Source organism: Hippocampus zosterae, chromosome 4 (genome assembly GCF_025434085.1).
Source record: "Hippocampus zosterae strain Florida chromosome 4, ASM2543408v3, whole genome shotgun sequence".
In the NCBI taxonomy this organism is placed as follows: domain Eukaryota; kingdom Metazoa; phylum Chordata; class Actinopteri; order Syngnathiformes; family Syngnathidae; genus Hippocampus; species Hippocampus zosterae.
The window spans coordinates 2,856,768-2,867,208 of record NC_067454.1 but is presented as its reverse complement, the minus strand read 5'-3'; the positions used below and the strand labels follow the sequence as shown (position 1 = coordinate 2,867,208).

General features: G+C 43.8%; 5 protein-coding genes across 6 annotated transcripts in view; 2 read left to right on the top strand and 3 right to left on the bottom strand.

Annotated features, from left to right (window-relative positions):
* rasa3 (RAS p21 protein activator 3) overlaps positions 1-10,441 on the top strand; it is a 221,221-nt gene that overhangs the window by 128,042 nt on the left and 82,738 nt on the right. The gene's annotated exons all lie outside the window — the stretch shown is intronic.
* On the bottom strand, positions 759-2,451 carry mrpl16 (mitochondrial ribosomal protein L16). The gene is made up of 5 exons (XM_052062569.1): positions 2,295-2,451; positions 1,896-1,967; positions 1,627-1,775; positions 1,249-1,542; positions 759-1,160 (listed from the first exon to the last, which is right to left on the bottom strand). The coding sequence occupies exons 1-5, from the start codon at positions 2,359-2,361 to the stop codon at positions 969-971; spliced, it is 774 nt and encodes a 257-aa protein (XP_051918529.1). The 5' UTR covers positions 2,362-2,451; the 3' UTR covers positions 759-968.
* txnl4b (thioredoxin-like 4B) lies at positions 2,447-4,408 on the bottom strand. 2 transcript variants are annotated; one of them, XM_052062587.1, is made up of 3 exons: positions 4,216-4,408; positions 3,988-4,139; positions 2,447-2,582 (listed from the first exon to the last, which is right to left on the bottom strand). In XM_052062587.1, the coding sequence occupies exons 1-3, from the start codon at positions 4,345-4,347 to the stop codon at positions 2,453-2,455; spliced, it is 414 nt and encodes a 137-aa protein (XP_051918547.1). In that variant the 5' UTR covers positions 4,348-4,408; the 3' UTR covers positions 2,447-2,452. The 2 variants fall into 2 exon arrangements, with proteins under 2 accessions (XP_051918547.1, XP_051918545.1); XM_052062585.1 differs by lacking the exon at positions 2,447-2,582 and adding an exon at positions 2,743-3,538.
* Positions 4,608-6,351, top strand: trmt10c (tRNA methyltransferase 10C, mitochondrial RNase P subunit). Its single transcript, XM_052062534.1, has one exon. The coding sequence runs from the start codon at positions 4,846-4,848 to the stop codon at positions 6,283-6,285; it is 1,440 nt and encodes a 479-aa protein (XP_051918494.1). The 5' UTR covers positions 4,608-4,845; the 3' UTR covers positions 6,286-6,351.
* Positions 6,416-10,436, bottom strand: blzf1 (basic leucine zipper nuclear factor 1). The gene is made up of 7 exons (XM_052062592.1): positions 10,275-10,436; positions 10,008-10,104; positions 9,102-9,556; positions 8,825-9,024; positions 8,565-8,693; positions 7,324-7,549; positions 6,416-7,225 (listed from the first exon to the last, which is right to left on the bottom strand). The coding sequence occupies exons 2-7, from the start codon at positions 10,024-10,026 to the stop codon at positions 7,040-7,042; spliced, it is 1,215 nt and encodes a 404-aa protein (XP_051918552.1). The 5' UTR covers positions 10,027-10,104; positions 10,275-10,436; the 3' UTR covers positions 6,416-7,039.

Below are 10,441 nucleotides of genomic sequence, written 5' to 3'. Positions count from 1 at the left end.
GTTACTTAACGTTACAACCAAGTCACAGAAAAGCGTCCCATTCGTGTCCCTTGCAAAGGAGACGCAGTTGTATCGCTACCTGCGAGTCAACATTAGGGACATACAAATGGACTGCCGTAAGCAACAACATGGCCAACATTAAATGGAAGACCGTTGTTGACCTGTTTAAAAAACACGTTACATTAGTAAAAAAGTTTAAGATTCTTGTAAGCTACTGTAACATTATACGCAGTTTAAACATAACACTGACCTTAAAATGGCTGATGAATAAAAAATAACCATAATAATAATAATTAAATGATGTGAAGGAAAATTGTAAATAGTACTGCGATTTATCCATTTTGTGTTCATATTGCATTTAATTGAAAGATGTTTTTTTCTCTTTCTTCTTTCTACATACATTCTTGCTGCTGGAGGCTGTAAATTTCCCCAGTGTGGGACGAATAAAGGATATCTTATCTTAAAATAAGAACCGAGCAAAACTATAGTGTCCCACTAGAGGGAGTCCTCGTACAACTAGTTCACTTTAGTTCAAGGCTTGGCAATTGATTAAATTGATTTTTTAAAATACAAAAGATATTTACTTGTATTAAAATTGTTATCTGACTATAAGTATACACATTTCAATTGTGGGATAACTGCTGGGAATTATTGTAACCTGTATTACATACTACTGCACAATTAAAAAAGACTCAGGACCTGCTACTCGATAAATACTGTGATAGAGCCTGTGCAAAGATGCGCTTGTGTATGTAATCGAGTCCAAATGTTTATTTCACCTCAACTGACTGGTTGTATTGAGAATAAGACATCAAAGGAGTTTGAACACACGCACAAATGAAAATGCATATTAATACAAAAAGGAGTTACATGTATTTCAAAAAGCCAAAGTCTTTGGAAGTCGAGGTTCTTTTCACTGAAGCGAAGGACACACATCGTCATCACTGGTCTCTGTCTTTGTGGATCTGTCATACCCTTCCTGGGTTGTAAAATTTTCCTGTGAAGCGTCCCTGATGTATTAGGTCAAAGGGGCTGAGGACCTTCCTGATACCAAGCATGTTTCCTTGGACAATCTGCTTGAAGGTCCACGGGTTCTGGTTGTTCTCCTCCATATTGGCTTGATTCTGATGAAAGGCTTCCAGGCTTTCTCGACTCATCACCTGTAGGAGGCAGAGTATTGTAATAATTAACAGAGTGAACAGTTACAGCTCTCCTAGTCCGGTGAGTGTGCAACGTTTGTAGTCTCACATCTGCAGGGAAAGGAAGTTTCTTTGCCACTTCAGTCAAAATATGCTGCACTTCCGCAAACTCCACCTTTCCTCCCACTTCCACAATGAAGCGACCAAAACGGACCGGCGTCACATAGTGGTCGATGGCTCCCTTGCCACCACCCATGCGCTGCCCCAGCCCTTTGCGTGTGATTGGCTTGTAAGGGGCATTGATGCGCCAGCGAGCAAACGTAGTACGGGAATCCATCTTGCGGTTGATGGTGAGACGAATCATCTCCATGTGACCCCAGTGGAGGTAGCCTCCCCCCATTGCCTGAGCAGCAGATGGGAGTTAAATGTTAATATAAATTATTTAATTTCGACCAGCGTACAAATACATCGTCCTGTATGACCTTACCACGATTGCATACTTTCCAGTTGTGAAGGTATTTGCTGCCCGAGCTGGGCCTTGAATGTCCCGTAGCTTCTTCATTTCCTTCTTGGCTTTTTTTAAATTAGGCACCTTGTTCATAAACTTCAGTTTGGGTTTGTCTGGCAACACCACATCTTTAATAAAGCAAAAACAAAAGAACGGTCACAAAACGCACTGACACGTGTTATAATGCGAGCAAGATTCTTCGGGGGAAACATGGATCGTGGTGTGTGGGTTCTAAGCGGAATAGTTACCACTGTAGTCAGGTGGAATTTCAAATGTCTTCAGGCCAGCAGTTAGAACTCGTAAGTGATGGTGCTGAAAACCTGTAGGAACAGATATTGGCATGAGTTTCGCCACATGTAGCGCAAAACATAACCATCCTGTTAGGAAACCAAGAAAGCTGCAGGTGTGTATTCAATTTTTAAAAACAAACATCTTGAAGTGTTGATTAATTATACAAGATGCTATTTTGAGTTGTTTTTTTGGTGCACATTGTCATTACACGGCATGTGAAGACATTTAATACCGACCCCCAAAAAGAAAAAAAACTAAAAGGCAAAAGTTATAAATGATCCCACTATGAAATTGGGACGGGTGAAATAAACGTAAAATGAATTGAAACTGAAAATGAATAAAAATTATTTCGTTACCGTTTTGGTGAACGTGGGCGCAGACGGCAGCCACGCCACCCACAGCAGCCTTGATGATCGAGATCATCTTCTGAATCCTGACAGACGACTATAACAAGACACCACAACTCAGTGCCACCGTAGTAACATTTTGACTGGCTTATTTTTATTATCGTATTCTACACGGCATCGCACAAGGTCGTGCACAGACGCTGGTTGCATTCGTCACTTCCGCCCTCTCTCGTGTAGTTTTTGTGTTTTGCTAGCGCCACCTGTCGAGGAGGAGTGTGAAGAAAGCGCCAAAGTACGCTTGTGGATGGGCCCAGAGCAGCAAACCCCCCCCCCCCCCCCCCCCACACACACACACACAATTTAGTGATGTTCCTCATGTACTTTATGACTTTTTGTACTCATGTACTTTATTACTTTTCTACCAAAATTTAAAAGTAAAGTTGTTTTTTTGGCCAAATTCTCTGTTTACACATGATTCTTTTATTTGCATAATTCTCTGCATTGGCCAATTGACCTGTGAATGAGAATGTCTGTTGTTTGGATTTCACAGAATAAATTACATAAAATGTAACTTGCTTTAGTTACATTTTATGTTTCACCGGAACATAAAATGTAGTGTCTTTATCGATTATTATAAGTTAGACAAATGCAATGAGTAATTGTACCATACAGCCCACAATATACCAATAAATACATAAACTCCATTGGTAAATTTCTCGCTAGTTGTCCCTATCCCGCAACACACTAAGATAGGCTTACTGACAGGAAAAAAACTTTATTGTAAAATGATAACATTTCTATGAATGCAAGTTTCACACAAAACCTCACTGTTTTCCATAGTAAACATCACAACACTGAATATGATCAAAACATGCATATATAGTGCAGTTCAAAGTTTCAGACATCCCCCGGCATCAGTTTGATTGGCGGTGCTTCTAAAATATAAGTTTCCTTGTTTCCAATTCAAAAAAATATTCAATACATAGGTCTCGCTCAAGCTATAACAATTACCACCAGCACCTTTTAGCAAAGAGCGAAAACGTAATGGTGGTTGACAAGTCTTACACAGAGTAGCTAGCTGTTGATTTCAAATCCCGTGGTACAAGAGGTCATATTTGGGAATATTTTTGGGGTCGATGGGACTCTGGACAATCATTTTCCCCCGCATGGCTCCTCTGTATATGACCTCAATAAGATCCATGAAATCCTGTTTGGTTTTGAAGCTGCCAACAAACTTGGTGTGATCTGGTGAGCTGAAGGGAAGCACAAACATCTTTTTTTTCTGGTTCTTTTTTATAGTATGTGACTTTTTTTTATCTGTACTTCTCTTGGCTTCGGTACTGATGTAAACTCATCAGGCTTTGTTGTGCAAGCCATACGGTTATTAGAATCCATAACATATGAATCAAACCATATGTTTATTATGCTAACTGTTTTGTTAAGCACTTTGTTATAGCTGCTGCTGTTGCGAAAGCGCTATACTGTATAAATCAGGATGTTCTGTATTGTATTGTATTATTGAGAGAGTACAACCTGGTTTGTGGAGCATGACGACGAATGGCCAGTTAAGACTCTGTTACTTGAATGAATTAGTGAAATTAAATGCATGTATGCACAACTTTAATCTGGGTGTCAGTTTTACATACTTGCACCAGGCTTCGTGGGCACAATGTTTATTTAACATTTAACAAAATTGTCTCACCCATAGTCGACCTTCATGTGCTGTCCATTGAAAAAGAACACAGTTGATGGGATGTAGCTGATATCAAAATATCGGGTGTAAACGGGGGCTTTATCCACATCGACTATGTAGATAGAGGCCATGTTACTCAGGTCATGTGCCGTTTTTGACAGCTACAAAAGAACACAATCAGCGATTAGTCGTCAGGCAAGAAATAGTTAACAACCAAGATAATAGAGCCTTATTTACAATTTCGTCGAGCTGGAGACAAACTGAGTCTTCATCCCTCCCAAATCTCAAAACAACCACCCTTTCTGCTACTGTCTTGATCACGTCGTCTATATCTTTTTTGCAGACCAATTTTGGCAAAAATAAACTCATTTTCAGGATCGGCAAAAGTGCTTTGCACCCTGAGGAAGTCGTCACGAGTGTAACACTAGTAGTGTACCGGCGGGAAAATATATTGCCTTATCTCGTCATGTCGAAAAATAGCTATCTTTTTCGAAAATGTATTACATGTAACAGAAAGTACATAAATCGCCATTTGTATATATATTATTTTATTTAAGTGATGCAAAATTAAACAAAACATTTAATTCAAGCGGCGAATAAAAATCTACAAAACATCACGCTTCGCCATTTCAGTACGACATCTTAAAACGTTACACTGCAAAAACAACGTGACCTCCACACCATTACCGAGCGGATCCCGCAAAATAATCAATCAGCCCATTGACTGAAATGGCAATAGCGCAATGGGATTTTCCACTTTGATGATCTGTGAAGCATCCCAACTCGTGAAAATAAGGTTTGCTGCATGTGTCGCTGGTCCGATTACCGCTGCCAGCTCTACATCCGCATCATACCGACAGCTTTGAAATGTTACGACGACTCTTCACTCGGCGGCATTCAAATGAACTATGGGAAGTTGGCAGGTTTGCGTTATACCGTGTCAACAAAACGCAAGCGATCGGGGCTTTGCCAGTCCATTCCCCCTGTCTCCCCAGTCGCCTCATAAGTACTGGGAGTCCACAGAAAAAGGAGACTGTCGATTTAGACAAATGGAAATCCGTCATGAAATCCCAATCACCATCCGCTGAGCAAAATGATGCTGAGGATGATGAAACACGTGACGAGGATGAAGTCCCACAAGGGAGTTCAAGTTTGGAGGCAGCTGGGGAGCTGGTTGCAATGTGGCGGCTGGCTGGTAAACTGGTACCTCAAGAAATCTCTGATGAGGAGTTAAAGATCTTTGCAGAGCTCACCACTAAGTCAGCTCGAAAAAAGTACCTCAAGTATCTGGCATTGAGGGAAATCCATAAAAGAGCACGCAAGGACAAGCAGCAACTGAAGAAAGCGGAGAGGGAAGCGTCGCTCGAGCAGAAGAGAGATCAAAACACAGATGGGGATCAGAAAGAAGTGAGAAATACTTTTCTACTCCAGTTCTGGGATCGCAACATGGACCGACTGCTGGCCTGGAGGAGCATCCAGGCCATGTTGTTTGACCAGCCTCTGGTCCTTGACATGAGCTACGAGTCCAATATGTCCAGACGGGAGATTGAAAACACAGTGTCCCAACTGATGGAGGTGGAAGGATGGAACAGACGTGCCAAGGAGCCTTACCATCTCCATTTTTGTAACCTACAACCAGACGGAGCCTACATGAAGGAGTTCCTCAAGCGCTATGGAGCTGAAACCTGGAACCGTCTGCTCATCACCAACACAGAGGCTCACGCTGTTGACGTGTTTCCTCACGATCGCCTTGTTTACCTCACCGCGGACTCCCCCAATGTTCTCCGCACCTTCGACCACTCCAAAGTCTACATCATCGGCGCTATCGTGGACCGGTCGATTCTTTCCGGTTTGTCACTGGCCAACGCCAAGCGTCTGAAATTGGCCACAGCCCGTTTACCGCTGGACGAGTTTCTCCACTGGGAGACGGGAGCCAAAAACCTGACCCTGGACCAGATGATACGCATCATGTTGAGCATGAAAGAAACGGGGAACTGGCAGGAGGCGCTGGAATTTGTACCCAAGAGGAAGCATGTTGGCTTTAACCAGAACCAGCAACAAATCACCAGTCATGGACCAGGAGAGAATGGGGACAGGTCTTCAAAACACATGGGTCCGAAAAGTAAAAAGACATTCAGAAGTGGGGATCAAAGTGCTTTCAAGCACAAAGGAGAGTTTGGCTTCACTGGGATGACCCGAGTGTCTGGAGCATCTGGACCAGCTCCAACTAGAGTGCGGACATCTCTTAAGAGTAACGTGGAAGGAAGACGTGAGAGAAAAAGCAGGACGTGGTGGGATGATGATTGACGACGTGACAAAAACGACACATTGTACCCATCTGCATTTGCGAGAATTAAATAATGAGATACCGTCGCTGTGGGATATTGGTGTTTTGCTCCAAATATTTACCCAAAAGACATTTTGAACAGTAGAACCCGTTTTGATCTTTTATTAAATTAGCAAAAAAATATGACATTGTCCTGCATATTGAAAGAAAAATAAACACGCTTATGAATTACAATAAAAAGTTATGCCCCCACCAAAAAAATAAGAACAATAATCAAAATACAAGTTCAACTTTCTTCTGCGTGTCAACTCAAGTTTTCTGTAACCGCTTCAATCGGGTTTAAGTACAACGTTGAAATACAGCAGCTTGTGGTCGGCTCTGAAATGCTTGACTCTTATAAATAATGTTATTCTAAAACCAGGAATTGGGATGTGAAGACTCATCTTTGGGAAAAAAACACATAAAAAAGCACCAAATTCTCCTAATAAGAACATGAGAGACGGCGATAGCCATCAATTGCGAGAAATTCCTGCAAAATTCAGTACAAAAAAAATGTGTAACACTGGCACGTAACAATAACTTCTAAACATTTGCCGGAGACTGAAAACTGTGACTTTTAGATTCCCTGAAGGGGGGGGAAAGGCTCATTTCCGTGGACAGCATTTGTTTGAAACCATTTAAAATAAACCTGCTAACTGCTTTGCAAATCATTTGCTAAAAACTTAAAGCTCCCTGGTTGGAAAAAGATGGCGATGACTTGCTGACGTTGCCGTTCTAGAGCACGATGATGTCTCCGCGGCAGCGTTCACAACAGTTAAAAGTGATGTTCTCGTAGCGAGTGTACGGGTGAAACCTGCCGATGCTCTTCTTACTGCTCAGAAAGTTTGAGGCGGGCGAGTCGCCGAGCGGAGACTCCGCCTTGTTTTCCCCGCAGGAATTGGGGTCCAAAATCTTCAGCACCTACAACACGCATCGGCAAACCATAGGAGTTTATTATGAGTAATGCTGGCATTCCGATTTAAGTAGAATTTGATCCGAAAATAGGAGAAAACGTGCACCTTCTCCGCCATCTTCTCTGCTGGGGTGCTGCACGGCTGATCGGGCGTCGCGGCGCCGCTTCTTTTGGCCACGCCGCCGCGGGTATTGCCCAACAGGTGAGCGTTGATGGCGTCCGCTAGTTTGCGATTGGCCGCCGCCACCTCTCCTGTGCTGAGCGGCTGCGCGCTGGGGTAGTACGTCTGCCGCCTGCCCCACTGCAGAGACACCAGGAGCTGCTCCAGAGACCTGACGACGGCAAAGGCGGATGGGCAGAACCACACGACCGCATTAAACTCCCTGAAAAGACTATTAGCTTAGCGATTAGCGACAGTTTAGACGAGCTTCTTAGTTAACATGAAATGACAACTGCACTTGAAATCAGTGGCGGTTCTGGATCAATTTCACTAAGGGGGCCGGGCTGGGGCCAGGGGTTTTGATGGGGGGGCACATTCAACCCAGGGCTAAAAAGACAGATTCAACATCTTACATTACTTTTTAATTTCTTCAAACTTTGAAATTTTAGTCATAACATTACAGTGATGAGAAAAAAACAGTATTAGGAGGGCTAAAATGTCCGCAAGCGTAACAATACGCCGTGTCCATCTGTTGAGAATATTCAAGCTAGGGGACGATATGGTACCAGCCTGCCGTGTACAAAAATTGCAAATACACTGAAGCTAGATCTTTTACATGCATATAATTATCAAAATTTTAAAAGGCAATGTCTTATATATTGATCCTGTTAAATAAAAATAAAAAGTGAGACTAAAAAAGTTACACACACAGACGCGCGCGCGCGCACGTCGTGGTAAGTTCCTTCTCTGCGGACCGCTTCTCATTTCCCGCTCATTTTTAAGTGGTGCAGCGCACTAAAGGGTCCCACGAGAATGTTAAATCACGCACATTGGTTCCACTTTTCGCATCGGCGATTCAACGCGACTGCGTTAATCTACGTTCGGAGGGGGGGCCAGAATCAGTGCTACAGGGGCACTGGCCCCCGTTGGCCCTCCCCCAGAACGGCCACTGCTTGAAATATTTTCAACTGTCCGGTTAAGCAGGCATGAGCATTTCTTCAAAGAGGTGGGGGAGAGCACTGCGACATTAATATTAACTCATTCAGCACCAGCCAATTCTATACCAAGTCTGAAAAGACGTTTAAAAACGTCTTGGGGAGTGAATGAGTTCAAATAATGCAACTGTGCAAAGCATAAAGCATGGAAATCATTTTGAGCCATGGGGGGCCCGTTCCTGTAGATGTCACCTGTGTGTGAGCGCCATTTCCCTGGAGAACTCGACTCTCTCCAACAACAGGTCCTGAATGGCGCCCTGCGCCTCTCGGGTCTGACGCTGTAGAGCCGTTCTGGCATTTGTCAGCTCCTCTGCCATCACTCTGGAGATACGACGACACAGGTTCAAAGTGGCAAATTTCTCACGGTGAAGCTCACAGGTAAAATACTTCATGTCGCCAAACAGGATAACACTTGCATCGGATCGTGGGCCCCGCTTTTGTGTCTATCATACCTGCTTGCCAGGAACTTGCTCCTCCAGACGTCACACTGGATGCTCATGCGCTCCAGCTGCTCCGCCGTGTGAGACAGACTCCGACCCAAAGCCTCATTCTCCAGAATCAGCTGATTCTTCTCGCGGGCCAGACGCTCAAATTGGTATTGCAGGTCATCACCCATGGATGCCACCAGCAGTTTCTTGAGCTCGCGGTTCACCTAGTCATGAAATAATGGCGCTTAGACCGCTTGCGTAAAACCATGTGCAACATGGATCCGCTTTATGTGCGTCTTGCCTCTGTCTGCACACGCAGTTGATTGGAGAGGCCTTCCTTGTCCTGCAAAAGCCTGCGTTCAGAGTTCTGAAGCTTCTCTAGTTGTCCTCTCCAATCATCCACCGATGGCTGAGGGGAAGAACTTCGCTCTTCCAACTGTTGCCCGGCATCTACTTTCGCCTCGGCTAGGCGGCTGCTTCTACTTATGGCGGCACGAGGGACGACAATCCTTACGGCCTCGACCTCCGTGCACGTCTCCCTACTCACCTTGCCCAAGTGGAGCACCCCAAGGGGTTGCGGGCCGACAGGGAGAGGAAGACTGTTCGATTTGGGGCAGTGTTGGGGGGTTTCTGCCTTGCTGTAGGGAGTGGCAGATAGACCTGCTGACAGTGTATCTGTGCTGACCTCCAGGTTGGAGGGCGTTTTCTCAGTTTCCATGCCATCTCCAGCAACTCTTACTGGGACACGGGCCGCATCTGGAAGATGGGATTGAAAGACAGGCCCCCAATTAAAGAAATGCAATTGTTTCTGCAACGATTACAATTGAGTAACTTCTACTCTGCTGGATATGCAAACATGATTTTTTTTTGAATTAATAATTAAGTCATGCCATTCATTTTTTTTAACTGTCAAAATTATTAGTCAGCTTGCGAAATCGTCCACTTCCTTGCAGTGTCTTGTCGGTATAATTCAGTCCACACTTGGGGAGCATATGAGGGCTCAAGGTCTCAGCTGCATTTCTTTTCTTAAAACTGATCGCGGGGCATTGTGTTGTTCTGAATGTGAAACAAACGCTCCATTTCCCCCACTTTTTGAAGTCTTTAAAATGTCATTTAATCAATTGTATTTCACTTTTTCAAGCTGTGTTCAGTAACAATGGTCCTGATGATAAAACAAAGATTTGATTTGATTTTTCGCGCTACGTACCCCTAACAGCAGTAGACATGATGATTGTGGTCGGCTACTTCGCTGACGGCTAGGCAAAAAACACAGTATCCACGTCCAGCGTGTTCCAGGAATTATTCTGAAATGAAAAAAGGAAAATGGTGCTCACACTAACAATTATTCTGACACACGTGATTATAGCTTCAATATGGGAGTCAACAGTCACGTTTTTCAGCTGATAAGGTAATCAAATGAAGACGGCTACTTCCCGACGTGGCTAATTTTGCGGCTAGCAAATTGACGACTTACTTTGGACGAAGTACGGGCCAAAAACGACCGGTTTAGCCATATAACTATTCCAATGGTTGTATCAGTTATTATCTATCATGTTTAGATCATATTTGAGACAAAAAAAACACTTCACAACGGTCCGCCGGTTTACAGCTGTTGATTACGTTACCGGAAACAGTTGGCAA